Genomic DNA, 20000 nt, shown 5'->3' on the forward strand with positions numbered 1-20000 from the left:
AAAAAGTGGTATTGAACATCTCTAATAGTAAATGTTTAACATGTTTAATATTTATGATTGCAGTTTAGATTCAATGGTTGAGGTATTTTCAGTGGGACAATACATTTCCATCGTACAGACTGTAAAATGACGTTTCTTCAGTGTTGCCCCATGAAAAACATAATTACATGTTAAAAATGTATGTACTGAAGATGTGTTTTATGGCTCCTAAGGAGGCAAAACCCATATCTGTGATGTGTGACAGCTTAATCAAACAAATACACAACAAACTGCATCCAACCTTGTTTGCTGTCGGGACGTTCAACCTGCATAAGCCTGGGTACATCGGGGAATCGTATTTCTACATTGATTTCTGCCTCTTACACATCATTGCAAGAACAATAGTGCCCTGTTTTGCAACCCAAATATATTTTTCACCCCAACCCTGGCCTTGGTTATTGTTGTAAGCAATGATATTTTGATGGCTGTGTATGGATGAGTCACAGGATATCAGAAGCAGACAGTCTGTTTAGAATTGTATGAGATACATAGTTTGAACGGCGTTATGGAGATTTAAACCTTGGGGAAAATGTAAGTGAAGCAGCTGTGGGCAAAACATAGATACAGTATCAATTTCACAACAGTTGTGAGGCGTCCTCTGTACTTTTTCAGAAGGTGTGTGCGTATGTGTTGGCCCCCCACTGTGCTGATACATAGGTCTCATTAAAATGAATGAGCAGGGCTGCATATTCTCACGCACTAATGTCAATAACAATACCGGCTTCGAGTGGACACTCACCCACACACTCGTTGAGAGTGATTTGTCGGGCTACCGTCCTCTGAACCAGAAAGGGCAGACCGGAGCCGCTTCCTGAAGTGCAGGAATGATCCAGTAGATCCTGGGGATGAAAAGAAACCTTAATTTATCACAAGCAACTTTATGGATTTTAAATCGAGAGGTTACATTAGAAGTAGGCAGAAGTTGGATGAAGAGGTCCATGTATTGTGTGTGAAAGGAGAAAGCCCTCTATTGTACAAACGACTCAAGTGCCCCCTGCTTCTTATTTTCAAGTGTTGTGGCTGCTGGAGATTCATTCTAATCCTGCGGCCATGCTCCAAAACAAACCCTGACTCTGCTCAGCCTTTTTTTAACTGGGCAAGAAGACTAATGTAGCACCTAGTGCCGGCACGAGATGGCAGTGCTGAGTCAGCAGCGGACGGGAAAACCAAACCACTGAACCGGGACAAGAGGGGAAGGAAGGAAGAATACAACATGGGAGGCCGACGCGTCGTATAAACAGATTTATTATGGATGAGCTGTCAACTGGAATTACAAGACGGAAGATTGTGGCCATAAAATGAAAGCATTATTAGGCGCTAAATAATAATGGTTTCGGGGTTGGCTCGTGATGGCACCACATGTTGTGGGTGAAATTAAAAGTGGTGTACACTAACTACTCGGATTCCCACAAGAATGTGAATCAATACACAAACGTGTGAGTCAGGGAGCTGATGAATAATAAAGAGCAGCTATTGATACATTCCTGAGATAAGATACCGTAGATAAGATACCGTATTTACTCATTACTAGTGTTCAAGGTTATAAATGCAATTATGGCACATCAGCATATGAATATGTCATAACACAGCACAAGAAGGCATACTCAATTAAGAAAATAAATGTTTTTCATTTGATTGTTTTATATTTAGGCACCATGGTGGACTACTGGTTAGCATGTTTGCATCAAAGTTCTGAGGTTCTGGGTTTGAATATCATCTGAGGCTTCCTGTGTGGAGTTTTCATGTTCTTATGTGCTTGCGTAGGGCGCACCCTGAACTGGTCGCCAGTCAATCTCAGGGCACCAAAAAAAAAAAAAGCAATTTTCACCCAAACCACTGCAAGGGTAGATGACAGAATGCTGATTAAGCCTATCAGCTTCTGACACATGTACACTGAGATGACACTATATTTTTCAGTATTTATTTTTTTATTCTTAGTGATTATCCTATACATTCCTGCACTGGATAACTTGGTGGCACTTTAAAATGACAACGAGCAGGCCCGCATATGGACAGTGCCCAGGTCGACTGAGCCATAGAGAAAGGAGAAAAGCATGCGGGGCTGGAAGGAGGAGGAGGCCGCCAAGGATTTAGCCAACATCATATCGAAGAGGCAAAGGCTTTGTTTTAATGTTGAATTCCAGTGTTAGGGGGCGCCAGAAATCACAGATTATCGCTTTAAAACATTTATACTGAAAATTTAAGGAACTAGAGAGTAACAACTAGTTAACAACAAGGCTCAGTCAACAATTCAAACAGTAACCCCAACATATTAACATACTTACAAAGCAAATAAAGTACATGTAGAAAACTATGTAAGAACACTTTTCACTTAACAGCACAGCGAATGTAGAACAATAACACTAGTTTAAAGTCCTGAGTATTTTTGGAGGTTCAAGATGGGAAATAAACAAACTGAAACATCATTCTCCAGTTATGATGCTACATATCCTGTTAACATTATTGTTACTTTCAAATGTGCATCATCTTTAATCACGATACAAATTAACTAGTTTTGCCATTTTACAAACCAGCTGAATAATGATGACCCGATTTATTATTGTTGCTGGTGGCCTCACCACTCGCAGTGGCTAACTGCTAATACTTCTTGTGCTAGCAAAAGAGTGACAGGCTGCACTGACTGATATCGCTTTTTTTCCTCTCTTTCCACATAATCATTTGGGTGGTACTTCAAATGAATAAACACAGTTTTGTCCCTTTTTGAGGGTGCCAAGATACCTTATACATCAGCTAATGAATAGCATTTTGCCATGTCGCTCTGCAGATGCCGCAACACAACTGACGTCGGCTCCGTTGCCAGGGCCAACTCAGCAGGCTCCAAGGACAGCTTAAGGCTTCTTTATACTCGCGCAGGCGGCGACCCTGCTGATGTCACTGCGACTATCCCGCACGCAGTTTGCCTTTATACTTGAGCACAACCCATGCGCGCAGTTTTGAAAATGTACTGCAGTTCACCTCCAAGTCAGGGTGTCGCTACGGCTAGGACACCACAGGATGGAGTTTCCTCTGCATTTTTTGGGCATTTCCGGTAGCCGTTCTTCCTTCCCTTTCCATAACAAGGAACAAAGCAACAACAATGGCGTGCTGTGGAACAGTGTCTGCTAGAACAAATGGACCTAGATGACCAGATGATACGTTTAATTATGCTGCAAAATCGATCAACAAGGCGGCGGCGTAGATGGTATGTAGAACCAAGGGGCACGCAGAGTACGTCATCACAGGATGTGACTAAAAAAGACCAATCACGAGAGATGATCTCCGCGGCATTGTACGCGCAGCAACAATTTTTTATCTCCCTTCTCGATCTCGCCACAGGGCAAGGCGGCGAGACAGCCGAGGAGGCGCAGCTTCTGTTTACTCCTGCTACTTGCAAACGGAAGGGGAGCAGGAAAAGGACGTCTCCGACTGGCTGTTGTCACGAATTATGTCATGTTAGATCGAGGAAATGCGCGCACAGCTGATAACCGCGATTGGTGTTATTAGGAATTCCACGCATTTTCCTGCAGGTCACGCCCTGCTCCAATATTATTGGCTCCAGGACACATGCCACTGCACTACGATTTGGACGTGTAAGTTTTTGTACGTGGGTACAAACATTCACTCATCATGTAACGCTCTGAGATTCACTCGCCAAATGGATAATTTTGTCTCATTTGGTGAGTGTTAATTTCACACCCTGCGAGGTTTTTCTATAGGCTCCAGCTCAATGAGGTCAAGCTCAATAGAAAATGAATGGATGGATGTTTTATACTGTATGACCGTTTTTCTTCTAAATATTCACTGTAATAATGAGTCAAACTGTTAAAAAGGTGATTTTCTAGCTTAACGGTACAGTACACAGTGTAGGTTAGTGATAGACTACGGGTGAACAGTATAAAACCGGGTGTACATTGTTGCTGAAATAACCACCTGCTGTGATCGGGGGAGGGGGGAATAACCACCTGCAGTGATCGGGGGCCGTTAACTCAACTGTACATAGTGCCAGGCATATATATCAGAGGCAAGGCGTTTATTCAAGAGGTCTTTATTTGGCAGTGAAAGAAGGAGACAGTGTTACGAGACTGTAAAACACTAGACAAGTCTCATCTCAAAAGGCATGTAACACAAATTGAAATAAAATCCGATGACCTCTGTGCGGCACTCTCCACACGTGTTTGACAGCCACAACTAAGTGTTTTGGGTTTAGCACAGCTGAGCACATTTTTACGATGTTTAAATAAACATTTGGCGGCTTTGGATTTTCAGATTCATTGCCAAACGTTTGCCAGAATCAACGGCTTTACTGCGTTATAACGTGACACGCTATTTAGATACACCAACGCTCCCATTGGTCAAAGTGTACTGGATTCAATATCAGGGGGTTCATCTCGGTTTTAAAAGTAGAAAACCTCAGGAAGTGTAATATTCAAGGTATGCTCACAAAATGGATGTGAGAAGTCTTCTTTGAAAAGGCTCCTGCCACACTGTCTCTGCTCAGTGTGATTACAGAGTGCGCCCAGCCAGTGAATGTGCTGGCCTGTGCGACCGCACGACTCCACCTAAACTCTGGATCCGTTTAGAGAAACCTCAAAACATAAACCGCACTGTGCAAAAGCTCACAATCACTGGCTGAGAGAGGACATTCCTCACGCAGACAGTAAAAAGGACCCCAAGAAGCAAAAACAAGCATTAAAGGGACTTTCTTGCGAAGAACAAAGAGTCTCTCTCTGAACCCAACATACACAAACACAAGACTGGAGTTGTTTCACAAGGCAGCTTAATCTATGTTTTAATCTTTCGAAGCACTTGAATTTTGTAAACATGAGTAATTAAATTTATTTTCGCAGCGGCTACTACGGCTGATTAAATATATAATTCAACATGTAAAGAAAAACTACTGTAACATACCCATGTGAGAAAAGATACATTAACATCCATCCATTTTCTAAAGCATTTGTTCTCAGCCTATGCCAGTTGATTTCTGGCAACAGGTGGCATACATCCTGGACCAGTCGCCAGTCAATCGCAAGGCACATATAGACACCTGTTCACCTTCACACCGATAAACAATTTACCGCAATTTCTCGTGTATAATGCACATTTATTTTTCCCCAAATAAATGTCAAAAGTCAATAGCGCGCATTATACATGGGTATAGGGGAAAATGAAGAAGCTTTCACATTTTATAAATGTATGCCGCCATCTAGGAGGTTATGAAAAAACTGTACACTTTCATTCCAATGTCACCGCCACCTAGAGGTTATGAAAAAGGTGCAGCCTACATTTTCATACCAATATGGCAGGGGTACGTATGACTGCATATACTGTATGTACAGTTGTGCTCATAAGTTTACATACCCTGGCAGAATTTGTGAAATATATATATATATATATATATATATTTTTTTTTTTAAATTTGTTTTTAAATATGACTGAACAACAACCATCATTCATTTCTTTATGGTTATGTTTTGTTTAATGATAAAGCTTTGCTGAAATGCTTGAAAGTTTAATTTGAATCGCATTAAAATAAAATTTAATGTGTTTCGCCTTGCCCTTCACGGATTCTTTAAAGAATTGTACCCATCGTACAAATTGTGACTGGGTAATCAAACATATGAGCACAACTGTGTGTTTTCTCATTTACTAAATAAAAGTAAGGCTGTGAATTTCAAAATAAGAGCAAGTAAATAAAAAAGTATTACATGTTCAAATAAAGTGCGTAACTTCAGAATCATTCTTTGAAAAAATACTTCATGTTTTGATCATATGGGGAGAAGAAAAATCAAAATCAAAATGCATTATACATAAGTAGAAGGGTTTTCCAGAATTTTGAGGTCAACTTTGGGGTTGTGCATTATACATTGGTGCGCATTGTATACGAAAAATTATGGTAGTCTTAAATGAACACATAACATGCATGTCTTTGGAAAGTTGGAGGAAGGTTACCCGGACATTACTATGAGAAAGCTCAACCAAACCCCAAACCGCAGAACCTTGCTACCCTACTATTCATCATGCTTCCGAGAACAAATGGTATAATTCAAGATTTAACAATAAACAGAAGAAGGAGATGACATTTTTGTTGCATGAAAGAGATGCAAACAAAACTAACCTCTGTGCCGGACTGACAACTCCAGTAGGAAACACACAATACATGCACAGTATCATTATTAAGATTTATTTATTATTTTATTTTTTTTAAATTGCATTAGATCTCATGAGTTGAACTCAAGGCCAAGTCCGCATCATTGTGTTATGTGACCCACTACAGCAAATCGAGTGTGTTAACTTAATGTTTCTTGCTAAAGCAAGTATTTTCATTATGGCAGAAACTTGGCTTTAAAATTAAGGCTGAAGCTATTGAATACTTTTGGAATGGAGCATTCTATCGATTAGTAATCGGATAAAAATTTATTTTACATTATTCAACAAGGTGCTTGTGAGGTACAGGTATTATTTTTGTCTACTTGTAGTCAGCATCCTCTTGTTCTACTATCGTATCTGTGACTTGAGTGTGCTTAGCTTCAAATGAGCAAATGAGAGTGTAGTTGTCTGGCTGTTACCTGGCTAACGCATTGAACCTGTAGCTGAGTTACTCTGTGTGAGATATGCCTATCGGTAGCTCGTGAACGAATGTGCTTATTATGGGTTTGTTTTCTTAACATTTGCTCAACCGGCGGCTATGTCCACTCTTGACCACTTGCAGGGGCATTGCAATATGTTCTAACTAGCAATGGTAGGCTATCCCAAAGTAGCCAACAATGATATATTACCTGCTGTGTTGGTGATCGTAGATGTGCTGTTATGGTACACATTCCACTTTATCATCTTTTGTGTGAAATGAGCCCAAGCTCTGGGCATTCTCTGTCTTTTACGGTCTCTTTCCTCCTGTCTCACCGTCATCACAACAACTTAATTTTCCACGGAGTGGTGAATGCGTCTGCAGTAACAGTCTGTGCGGAAAAATTATCCCTGCAAAGCTTCTCGGCACAAATTCTTCTTTGACCTTTTTTGTAATCACATTATTGAAGTCATTGCAGCCATATCAAAATTGCAATTTATGTTCCCTTTTAACAATTATTACTAGCATTGCTTTTCTACTAAAACACTTGACGCGTAACATTTTAGGCAGCTACTAAAATATATAATTATACCCGAGCCATTCTTTGGGACTCACCGCCAGTGTGCTCTCCCCCACGTTAGACGTAATGAGACCATCGATGGTTCCATACTCAGCATCTCGAGAGGTCAGTCTCTCCATCTGGTTGTGGTGGATACGCCTGAACACCAGGAGGGCAATGGCCGAGAGGACGACCAGGACGAGTATGGGTGCCACGATGACGACAGCCAGCATGGTCACGCTGTAGCTGGAGAGCTCGTCAGCTGCGAGGGGGAACAAGAATATTATAAGGTAACCACTCGCTTCAAGCAAGCATTTCTGAAAATTCTTTTGCTTTTCAGCAGAAGCTTAAAGGCGTCACTGCGGCTGACCCGTGCGTAGTTTGCCTTTATACTCGAGCACAGCACACGCGCAGTTTTGAAAATGTAATGCAGTTCACCTCCAAGTCGGGGCTGTCGCTACGGCTGGTATTCGCTAGGACACCACAGGGTGGTTTCCCTCTGCATTTTATGGCCATTTCCGGGAGCCATTTTTCCTTTCCTTTCAGTAACAACTAACAAAGCAACAACAATGGTGACCGTGGAACACTGTCTGCTAGAACAAATGGACCTAGATGACCAGATGATACGTTTAATTATGCTGCAAAATCGATCGAGAAGGCGGCGGCGTAGATGGTATGTAGAACCAAGGGGCACGCTGAGTAAGTCGTCACAGCATGTGACTAAAATGGACCAATCACGAGAGTTGATCTGCGCAGCGTTCTACGCGCAGCAAAAGATTTTGCCGTGTGCGTGTCAAGCTACGCAGAGGGGCCGCGTGGCCCAATTTGTCAGTAACGTGATGCAATGCGGGCGATGTCGGCCGCGGGAGTATAAAGAAACCTTTAGTAGGGAAAACCCAGCACCATATAAAAACTGCAACGTACAACCTTCAAAATACAAAGTAGAATAAATGAATCACTTTAATAAAATGAAGCCTACTTAAGTAGAATTGACAGCAGGGCTTTTTTACAGTAAATCACTAATTTTAGTTGCATCAGTGAGACCAAGTAAAGCTCACGTAGTGTACTATGGGAGTAAAACAGCAAGACCTGAATTTAGTCTGTCTCGCTCACACTCCCCAGGTGGCTTCTAGCCTTCAAGATAATGTCAGCCAGCAGACAGGACAGCAGGGAGTGCACCATGACTAAGGAATAGTCAAGCTCCCCTCACACTACTTACTCAGGGTCTCCATCGTTTCTGTTCCAGAGGGGTAACATGAGCGTAACCTCACATAGGCAGATGAAGCAGAATTGTCACACTCCAGTTAATCCCCGCTATATTGCAGTTCATCGCTTGCGCCCCCCGCTATATCGCGGACCATTTCAATGGGTTTTCACAATGCAATTAACCATTGGGCCACGGCTGCCCAATGGTTAAGATCATCGCCTTCCACTTAATGGTGCCTTCACAGATGTGTAAGTTACCCATGGCCATTGGCACTAACACAGCCCCATACCATCACAGATGCTGGCTTTTGAACTTTTCGTCCATAACAGTCCGGATGGTTCTTTTCCTCTTTGGCCCGCAGCACACGAAGTCCACAATTTCCAAAAACAATTTGAAATGTGGACTCGTCGGACCACAGAACACTTTTCCACTTTGCATCAGTCCATCTTAGATGAGCTCAGGACCAGAGAAGCCGGTGGCGTTTCTGGGTGTTGTTGATAAATGGCTTTTGCTTTGCATCGTAGAGTTTCAAATTGCACTTACGGATGTAGCACCGAACTGTATTTACCGACATTGGTTTTGTGAAGTGTTCCTGAGCCCATGTGGTGATATCCTTCACACATTGATGTCGGTTTTTGATGCAGTGCCGCCCGAGGGATCGAAGGTCACGGGCATTCAATGTTGGTTTTCAGCCTTGCCGCTGACATGCATGAAATGATGCTGGGTTTTACGAAAGCTCGAACAACAGTGCAAGCAGACACGTTAGCCCAAGCATCCACAATCCATTCACAAATTGTGGCGTAACTCACCCGGCGCTGCCTCCTAGCCTTAGTAAAGCTGTGTTCGCTATCTGTCATCCATGGCTCCCACGCCGCTCACAACTTCACTTTGAACGCCCTGTTTACACGGATGTCCAGCGGTTCGTCAAGCCTCCCGGAATGATGGCAAGCTCAGCGTTATTGCACGCAGTCGAATGGTGACTGTAGAGACACTTCTCCCAGCTGTTCTTTCCTCATTAATCCATACCTCGAGGCGAGGTGGCTCGAGTTGGTCTTCCAACGTTTCCGCGTTTTGGGTTTCTTTTTTTCCGCGGAAACTCAGCTTTGTCTTCTTGACTTGGCGAAGCTCGTTTTCCTGATTCCTCCACTTGCGAACCATGGATTTGTTGATCTTGAATTCTCTCGTGGCTGCGGCTGCTTGATTCCCATGTTCCTCCGCATAACTAATAGCTTGCAGTTTAAACTGTGCTTCGTAAGAGTGTCTCTTCGTAGGTGCCATTTTCGGGGGTCCTTAGCCAAACCGATGCACATACCGGAACTATATCCCTTGTGTGGGTGTGTCTTTAGCCTCCTCTGTCACACGCACTCTTTCACGTCCACCTTCCTCTATATAAGCAACGTGTCGGCAGGAAATGCTCCCAGTCAGTCAAGCAGAGTGCTCATTAAAGTCATACAACAACAGTTACACATTTTGGAACTCTGTGCACACATAAGGCGCGCCGCATTATAAGGCGCCCCCGTCCATTTTGGAGAAATTTTAAGACTTTTAAGTGCACCTTATGGTTGTGAAAATATGCTAAGTCCAGTCCATTTACCATTCTGGCCAGCCTAAGGGACGCCTGTGCAATAATCATGCTGTCTAATTAGCATCTTGATATGCCACACCTGTGAAGTGGGATGGATTATCTCGACAAAGGAGAAATGCTCACTAACACAGATTTAGACAGATTTGCGAACAATATTTGAGGGAAATGGCCTTTTGTGTATGTAGAAAAAGTTAGATCTTTGAGTCCAGCTCACGAAAAATGGGAGCAAAAATAAAAGTGTTGCGTTAATATTTTTGTTCATTGTAAATATGTTGTTTTACAGCAATACTTAATTATATGTATGCTTTATATAATGTTTTTGTATGGCTTGGAAACAGCAACCCGGCTGGGCCACTTGCTCCAAACCTGGAAATGCACTTCCAGCATGTGTGAAAGTCAGCCTCCACGAAATGTGTATTCCTCAACTCCTCTGTATGTCGTGCATAAAACAGTTGAGGGAAAAAATATTTTGATGGCATGGTACCTTTAAATAGAATGTAAAGAATTAATTATATTGTCTATTCAGCCTCCCTGTGTGGAGTTTGCATGTTGTCCACGTGCCTGCGTGGGATTTCTCCATGTAGTCCAGTTTCCTCCCCCATTCCATTAACATGCTTGGTAGGTTAATGGAAGACTTAATTGTCTGTCGGTGTGAATGTGAATATGTGCCCTGCGATTGGCTGGCGACCAGTTCAGGGTGTACCCCGCCTCTTGCCCGAAGTCAGCTGAGGTTGGCGCCAGCACACCCGCGACCCTATTGAGGATGGCGGCTCGGAAAATGGTTGGATGGATAGAGGTTCATAACACCTTGACACAGATGCTGTTCGTTAGCCATTCATCTATGGTGTTTTGCATTGTTTGTTTGCATTAAGCTAAGCAGACTTTAAGCTACATTACATATACGTGTAATTGTCTGTTTTAAACTTCAACCTTGAGTTGCTGCTCCATGTGTGCTAAAGCAGCAGTTGTTTGAAATGTTCATAATTACGAGAGTGAGAATAGCCACCAAGAAATGCGTTTTGCATTTAAATCGTGCAGGAGGTGAATGGAACTATCTTTTTTTTTTTTATATGGTCTCTATATTGGGGATTTTCACACATTGGAGGTGGGTCTGTAATGTACACCTCATAATAAATGGGAGTTCACTGTATTTATAAAGGGGACGTTGCAAATGTATAGCAGAGAAACATAGTACTACACCTTTGACAGGAAGTTGCACAGTGCTGTTCAGGTTACACAGGTGCCCGAAGCAGCATTCCACAATCTGGTCTCTCGAAGGGGGGGTCTTGCAGGTCATTGTACTCTGCTCGTAGACATTAAAGCAACCTTTCTGGTACATCAGAGAGCCGCCGTTGACAGTCAAGGAGGAGAAACACTGGCTTCCCATGCAGCGATTCCCTGTGGCGCATGAGCTACCCTCGCACACGCACTCATGCTTCTCTTTGACAAAGGGTTTCACTTCCTCTGTAAAAGATTTATGGGGAAAAAATTTGTTAGCCACCACAACTGTACAAACTAATGAGATTCAGTGAAAGAAGCTACACACAAAAGGAATGCTTGGTTTTGACTAAAACAGAAGTATTAATTAATAATAATATAAAAAAAATAAAAAAAAAAGATGATGTTACTTATAGTGGTGTGTTTTACCAATTTCTACTATTTACCTTTTCTTTAATTAATTTCTTATAGAAAACCACGGCAGGTAACGGAAGGCACTAATCAAACAGTACTGGAAGAATAATTACCTGTCACGATTATCTAAAAATAAATATAAAAATATTAATTAGTAGAGAAGGTAAACTCTCTATAACTACTTTTTCCACCCAACTGTCTAATCCCTCCGTGACAGTGTTTGACACAGCTTTGGTAGTGTCGTGGACTGTCTGCGCAGTGTACAAAGGCACCTTTCCCCGGAGCTTGCACAGTGACGTTCATGTTACACAGATGGCCCTGGCAGCACTTGACAACATGGGCCGGCGAAGGCAGAGTGGCGCAGGTGGCTCGGCCCACGTCGTCGTCCCTCAGGCAGCCCTTCTGTTGGACGGCCGCACCATCCCTCACCTTGAGGGAGGAAAAACAATGTTGGCCGGCGCACCGCCGATTGGGCTGGCAGGCGGCGCCCTCGCACACGCACTCCTGCTCCCTGAGGACCGGTCTGCCGGCAGACACTTCCACATCTGATGGGCATAAGCGGAGAGAAGGGGAGAGCCATTAGCGCAATATAATTACTCTCCCATTATCGTAACTGGCATTCAATTAGACATGACAAGGGATCAAAGCTTTTTGCAAGCTCTTACCAGGGATACTTTTCCATTTAAAAACTAAACACCCACCGTGTCGGCTGAACAGATTCGAGGCCCTTTACAGTGAAAATGCTTCTATTCGCAGTTCACGTGTCAGTTTTTTTTTTCTGTAGAACCTATCATCTGAAATTTGGTGAAAAACTCAGCTCGTCAGCGCTTTTGTGCTGTTTATACAATTCTCTTAGATGGTGCCAAAGCCCTGGCTAATAGGAAAGTTGTAAGTCAAGGAAGTATGTTGCTACATCTTGACTGTGTGACAAACCTCTTTGTATGTTGGGGAGAAGCTGAATTTAGCCTGGGTTGTTAGTAGATGTTACAGAGCGTTTGCCACATGTGCATTTTTCCCACATTTCCACTAAATCCGATCTGTAAACCATTTACCATTGGAAGGGTAATGATGTAAGATGCATTTGAAATCATATTAAAGTGCATTGGATCATAATTTGTGGTATATTTAGGGTTTAAGCTATTAATATAGGCAGTTAAAACATGTTTAGAGGAGACTTCAATTATTCGCTATTCGCAGCAGAACTATGTCCATATGACAGAGGTTTCTTGGATTTTCAATTGATATCTAAAGTGGGGTACACAGAACAATTTCATTATTATTAACAACTTCATTTATAGCGCACTTGAAAAAAACTCTACCACAGTGTAACAAAATGTTGTGAAAGATCAAACATAAAACAAAACAACAAAAATCCAGGCTGCACCTTCTGTGTCTTATGCCCCTTTTCCATTCTACCGGTTCTACCCCCAGCCAGCCTCGCTCCGCCCCGTGTGGTCGCTTCTCCATTGCACTTTTTCGCGGCCGAGCAGTGACAATGGCACTGCTTTTCAGAAACTCCTGTGACCCGGTTCTAAAACGTAGGCCGGGGAGGGTCGTGATGTAACGGTCATCTGATTGACTGACAGATGTAGGCGTTTCTTTAAGCTCGGTGACTTGTCACTGACAATTATGGCGTTTAAAGGCTGCAGCACATCGAGCAAGGCCGCCGAACTGCGTACGTGATAAGGTGACTGTTTTCATGAGTGGCCGATCAGTCTGCCACTGTTTTTGCCGCGATTCAAATTATTATTTTTTTTTGCCGAGATTCAAATTTTGAATTCAAATAAGCCATATAAATAGTATATAAAACATCAAATATTGTGTTTTAAATATATACGTAACTAATAATAATAATGTACCTGTGGATGAAAAAGCAAATCTTGTGACCAGAATGTACGTAAACGTACGTATACGCTGGGTACGTTCAAATGAATGGAGCCAGCGAGCCTGCTTTCAAATATCCACACACTTGTTTTAGCAACCTGGTTCTTCCTTAACCATTAATCTATCTTTTTATGGTTTAAGGATGGTGATGAAGTACAAGATACTGAATACACAGCATCAAACACATTCAGGCTCGCCGGGCATCCACTTGTGAATTGTTCATGTGCGAGGGTTCGTGGGCAACTCTACACGATGGTCCGGTCCAGTTGCGCAGTGTGCGGCAGGCTTGAAGCAGCTTTTTTGTTCTGTGGTCGACTGAGGAGGTGCAGGCATTTTTGTCCATATTGATAGAAGAAGAAATACAGCGAGATGGCAGGCGCGACAAGGAACAAGACCATCACCTTCTTCTTGATCCCGCTCCAATCCCTCCCACTTGTGATTGGTGCCTGTTGTAATGGAAAAGCAAAGGAGGCCGGGCCAAGCGAGGCCGAGGCAGAGCAGGGCCAGGCTGTTCTGGAACTTGTAATGGAAAAGCGGCATTAGAGTAGACTGAACTGTCACAGTCCTATTGGCTGAGTGTTGTTCCGTCTTCCGCCTGTTAATACTTTCAAGATGTATGCAGTTGTGTTCAGATTCAGCCCAACTCAACATTCATCTTCAATTCCTGTGAGTATATCAGCTTTGTGTATTTTCGAGTAAATTGAGATGAGATCATTATTCAGTATATATACTATTTGTGAGTTTTTTTCTAATGTAAAATTTGTGTCTTAGGTCAAAGTTTTAAGATGTTATCAGTCTGCGTGTTCCCCCTTTATTTGACATCCTGACAATACATAGTGAATGTTAACAGCTCACCTTTAACATGCTGCTGTAAAGACACGTTCATGTTGCACAGATCTCCGTAGCAGCACTCCATCACCAGCTCGGGAGTTGGCGGTATCCCGCACTTCCCTTCTTGACTACCCACAATGCATCCCTTCTGAAGCTCCCAAGTCCCGTTCAGTAAGGAGAGGGAGGTGAAGCACTGCAGGCCCAAACACCGGTCGCCTCCGCTGCACGACGACTCGTCACACAAGCATTCAGATCGCCTCGCTTCGCCCTCAACTATATGGATGACAGAGATTTTACTGCGTTTTATTAGAGTCAATAGAAAAAACACTATTTTCACTGCATTTGAAATGTGCGCACTACTGCAGTTGTTGAAAATAACTGCAAGACAGCGGATTAGACAGAACAGGGAGGGTGTGGAGAAGGGGAGACGTGGTTGAATGATCAGTCTGTGCATACAAGCTGCTCGAGAGGCACTCAGACAGACACAGAGGCTGAGACTGTGTTTTGACTGAAAACCAAGCATCTATAGTTAGCCGCAGAGCTAAATTCAAGCAGATAAAGCCTTTTAATCCTTGCAGAAGCACACCCCTCTCCCCACACACACACACACACACACACACACACACGCACACGCACACTTCTTCCCCTTTAGCTACAGTCCGTCTTAAAACTGATGTTAAAAGCTGTAAAAGAGGAGAGGGGGCATCCTTACCTTCCAAGCTCGTGCAGGGAGGGACCAAAACAGTCAAAATCAAAAGAAACATCTGGCCAGTTGTCATTGTAGACCTGTATTGGGGTGGAGACAAAAACAACCTTAAATGGTACATAAAATATACTACAGTGGTGCATATGAACATTTTAAGGGATTTTTTTTTTTGTTGCAGCACCACAGAGAAACTCAAAACCATGACAGATACTGTCAGGATGTGTCAATTAGACAAAGCCATTTTTCAGCAGGACATACATTCTTGTTTTCATTGAGAGTCAAAACCAAGTTTAAAAAATATAAAGTGGGACTCATGCTTTGCTGTTGTCCTAGCAACAAGGCATGAGTGGCAAGCAATGGGGAGACTGGTGCTCTCTTATTGGCTGCCTGGGTTTGTGCATGAGTGTTGTGTGTGTGTGTGTGTGTGTGTGTGTCGTAGGGACGGGTTGCTTGGCACTAGGGGCGAAGAGAGGAGCAGACAGACGTGAGAGGAGGAGGAGGAGAGCACTGTGGGGAGAATTAGCGTGGGTGCCCGAATAGTGTCCTCTTTGGAGGGCTGCAGACTGTCTAATCCTTCAATATTTAATGCGGCTGTAGTAACGTCCACAGACGGCGGGCGGATATTTGTTTGTTTGTTTCCCCTTCCAGTCATCCTCACTATCCTTTCTATAAAAAAAACATTTTTGTAATGACACAACCACTACACGCCAGGGCTGTTAGCCAGTAACAATACTTGTGCCCCCCCCCTCCACTCCAAGCCTTTGTACCAGGCTTCAAGACATAAATGATTAAGCACATAACGTTAACATTGGCTTACCAACAGCATTTGTGTGGGCCACTCACGCAGGCCCATGCTGCTCCTTTAATCAAAGTACAAAACAGGGATAATCGGTCTGACCGGGGGGTGGGGGGGCATCCACAAAGGGAGGTGGAAAGCGAAGTATAGCCAAGGGGGAACCGGGGGACAGCGGGTCAGAGGAGGGACAGAGCATTGGGGCCAGTGTGGGCGGCCACCATGCGGGGAGGGAAGTGAGACAAAAGAGGTGTCTGGTGTCAGTGCCCGTGGGGAAGAGGGACACCTTCCTGGCAGCAGACAGACAGCTGGGTCACGGTGGTGCCTAGAGATGCAATGATTCCAAACATTATTATGCCAAGCAAAGCTGGAATAGTTCCAGCTTTTCATAATGTTTAAATAACACACTCATTGTTATATGTTGTATCACCAAGTCTGAACATGTATTCTTGTGCTGCTCCTCCTTCACATTGCCAGTAAAAACTACCTTTTTTAAAAAAAATTTAAACGGCTTCTGTGGTAGCATGCGAGCTGTAACAGAGGCAGGGCGGCGCCGGTGTGTAAGGGTATTCCACAACGCCGGGATGGGGGTGTGAAGTTTCACACTCGACACTGTCTGGCAAGTATTTTGTACATCACACCGGGCGCTGTTATAGGCTAGAATTATACTGTATGTTTCGAAGGACAAAATTCTCATATTTTGCTCTCAAGTGGCAGAATTGGGATGTGTGTAAGTACTGTAAATAGAAAAAAAAACATGGAATCGGGCCTCTTCAAAATGGCATACGTATAGGATATCTGCCGATGTGAATGCTGCGTAAACACACAGATCGGATAGTCTGAACTAGGGCTGTCACAATTAATCGATTAATCAGCAAATAATTAATCAAATTAATTGACAACTATTTTGATAATTGATTAATCGTTTAGAACCATTGAATGTTTAACTTCCATCCATCCATCCATTTTCTCCCGCTTAGCCAATGTTTAACTTAAAATTGTCCAAATCTATTGAGTCTCTCAACAGTAACTATTCACAGATTTCAGTATTCCTTCAAGAAAGCAGACAAATCATAATTTTTCTGTTTAATCAAAATGAGAAATTTGCAAACATCTGATTTTACTTTGGAAAACAATGACTAACATTTTTGCCAATTTTCAGAAATGTTACAGATCAAACCACTAACGGAATTATAATCAATTTATGGAAAAACAATAGTCCGTTTCATCTACTAGGAATATAATCGATATTTGCAGCCGTAGTATGAATAATCTGCATTTGACATGTAGTTCAACCTGAAGCAGCCTCTAAAGCCTCTGAAGTGTATATCAAATTACTAGGCCTTTGCATTAATCAGTACCGGTACCCAAGAAGTAGCTTTCAATTAGAAGATTTGTGCAGAGTACATCACTCCCTCTTGTGTGATATTGCTTGATTGTTGTTTACTTGGTATTGTTTCGTCATTGAACTATAGCAAAGAATAATAACTGGTTAATAAACAGTGATCGGGAAACAAAATATTTTGCAATCATCTTTAAAGATAGATACATTTGTATCGGATTATTCGATAAAATTAATTGATGGAATGACCAATAGAATAATGGATTCTAAAAATATTCGATAGTGTCAGGCAGCCCTAGTTCATATACCATGACCCCGCTACATCACAGAATTATTATTCTAGTTTTTTTTTGCGAAATATATTTACTTGTCCGTTTTGGAAAACGCCGCTGCATCCCAGAAATTTGTAATGTCCTCACGTGGAAAAAGGAGAGCTACAGTCGCCGATGCACTTTTCAGCCATTTTTTAAATACCAGAACAAGAGTAAAACACAATGAGCACACTCATGCAGGAGCTGCTGTTGGTCACATTTCACGCCAGACACTCACACACAGACTCGCCAAAGCTTGAGCCAACCGGCCAACCTCACACCTGCTCGCAGACGTCACTCTACTCTACTAGGCCCCGCACATACAGTATTATCTTGGTCTCATTTCTTTTATATATCACAAAAACCTGGCAGTTCAACAGGAGTGTGTTGACTTTTTATATCTACTGTAAATCAATGGCAAGGAAGAGTGTGTCCAGACCAACTAAACACTATGCAAAGTTTAACATTTGTATTATTATGTACAGTATTATTGTTTACTTCTGTGTTGCAACTGCATAATGTTGATGCGTGTTAGTTATTAAATGCAATTTGGCCACAAGGGGGTTGTTTCATGTGTTTTGGCAGTGTAAAAACAGCCATACCGGATAGGTGTGACTTGAAATATGGAAATAGAGAAAAATATCAGATACAGAGATTTATCCATTAAATAGAATTGGACACTAGGACCTGCAGTGTAATTCCAGCCATAATCACGCATCTAAAGATCTAATTGCAAGGTGCCATGTCACTGTGTGAAGAAGGACACAACAACCCGCTTCTTGCCATCATATTTAAAAGGCACAGGTAGCTTAATTCCTGCTCTAATATTAGGGCAATTTTTTGGGTGGGCCTACGGACTCATGGACAGTAAATACCAACCTGACTCACTCACAACTGCCAGATCTATAACTCACCACACTCAGAGCACCGCAGGCATCTCTTAATGGCCTCGATTAGTGCAAGTCAATGATTTGCTGTGCTTTTGGTTTACATTTACAGATGAAAATAACTTTAATAGAGCATTTGAAATGAACTCAATCTTTCACTCTATGCATAATCTGTTGTTAAAGACCTGTGGATCAACACGGACCTATGCAAGTGACTATTGAGCAGACATCAGGGTTGTTTCTATTTATGCCAGTCACTCATTTTGAATTAGTACCAAAAATAGATACTACATACATGGGGTAGAGCTATCTTGTTACTTATTTGATCTAGTTAGCAGGTTGATATTCTATACCTCCCAGTGTTGCGTATGTGTGTGCGCACAGACGTCTATCTTGGTGTATTGAGTTCTCCGGTGGGCCTGTGTTCACAGAAGTGACATGGAGCCATGGGTGTGCTCTCATATCCCTGTCAAACTTGGCATCTTGTCTCCTATCTCCTCATCTTTTTTATTTATTTTTTTTGCCATGTGGCAGCACACTGTCAGTGGAAACCTGCAAGAGTTCTGAGAGATAAAACATTTTTCACTATTATTTAAGGCGGTTAAAGTATGTTTGGTTTGAATATGTTTCGGCATCAATGTCCCCACCTAAGGGCTCCGGTTTTCATAGGAAGACCCTTTCTGAGGGGGTTCCAAATCAAGGGCACAGCAATGACTAAGAGCACCAAATGGTCTGACAGTGATAGCTACAGGACTTACTGTGTAAACGAAGCTAAAATAAAGGGAAAGCACTCCGAAGGAGACATTCAGTCAGCTATGATGATTTGATAAACTCAATGCTTTCACATAGAGATGAAATGTCACAAACTTAAAATGTTTCATCTTTTAGTGGGATATTTTGAAAACGGAATAGATTATTGGTTATGTATTCATGTCGGGCAGATGGAGGAATGACAAAGCACACAAAAGCTGATGCGCAATGGTGTTGCAGTAAGGTTGAGGAGGGACTGAAGTAACGAGGGAGTAGGGGGGGGGGGGGCAGAGGTGGGGGGGGGGTTGGCGGATTGGACGCCCTGCAGGAGCTGCTGAGTCATCATGCTGGCAAAAAAAAAAAAGAAAAAAAAGGGGATACGGAGGCGCAATCTGCGTCTGAGCTGGCAGCCTGGCACAGTTAACATGGCACAAATAGCCTGGCCAGTGAGGAAACTGCAGCAAACTGCAGTAAGGCGATTCAAGAGGTGACGAGACACAGGATAAATGCGCAGACGTACAGGGTCTCCAATACATGTGGCCATAGTGTGACCATGGATGCACAGATGGTTGACCGAGGGCGTCATCCAGGCACAAGGGGTTTAAAAAAAACAAAAAACAAAAAACTAAACAAAAAAAATGCAACATCCACAAAAAGGCTAATTAACACCCAAGTCTGCATCTACACCAAGAAGATAAATAATCAGTGTTATCCGAAGACATTAGGCCAACCTATTTAAGACAGTCCTTCCGGGCAGTGCCATCTAGGTCACCTCTCGTCTCTAGTGGAAGAGGATACTGTTGTGTCGCTTGCTTTTTTGGCTCACGGCCGCGATGCAACATAATGAGAACTCAGCAGTCCTGTGAGGTCACTGCTCCTCAACACTGTACGCGAACAGTCGCTCGGTCA

General features: G+C 42.8%; 1 protein-coding gene across 2 annotated transcripts in view; it reads right to left on the bottom strand.

Annotated features, from left to right (window-relative positions):
* LOC133410350 (activin receptor type-1-like) overlaps positions 1–20000 on the bottom strand; it is a 47081-nt gene that overhangs the window by 10630 nt on the left and 16451 nt on the right. For both annotated transcript variants that reach the window (XM_061691409.1, XM_061691408.1), the window contains 6 exons: positions 15015–15088; positions 14327–14575; positions 11860–12132; positions 11156–11419; positions 7220–7425; positions 779–878 (listed from right to left, as the gene is read on the bottom strand). In XM_061691409.1, coding sequence (XP_061547393.1) covers positions 779–878; positions 7220–7425; positions 11156–11419; positions 11860–12132; positions 14327–14575; positions 15015–15081 — 1159 coding nt within the window. In that variant the 5' untranslated portion in view covers positions 15082–15088. The remainder of the gene's footprint in view (positions 1–778; positions 879–7219; positions 7426–11155; positions 11420–11859; positions 12133–14326; positions 14576–15014; positions 15089–20000) is intronic.

This window comes from Phycodurus eques, chromosome 12 (assembly GCF_024500275.1).
Source record: "Phycodurus eques isolate BA_2022a chromosome 12, UOR_Pequ_1.1, whole genome shotgun sequence".
Classification (NCBI taxonomy): Eukaryota; Metazoa; Chordata; class Actinopteri; order Syngnathiformes; family Syngnathidae; genus Phycodurus; species Phycodurus eques.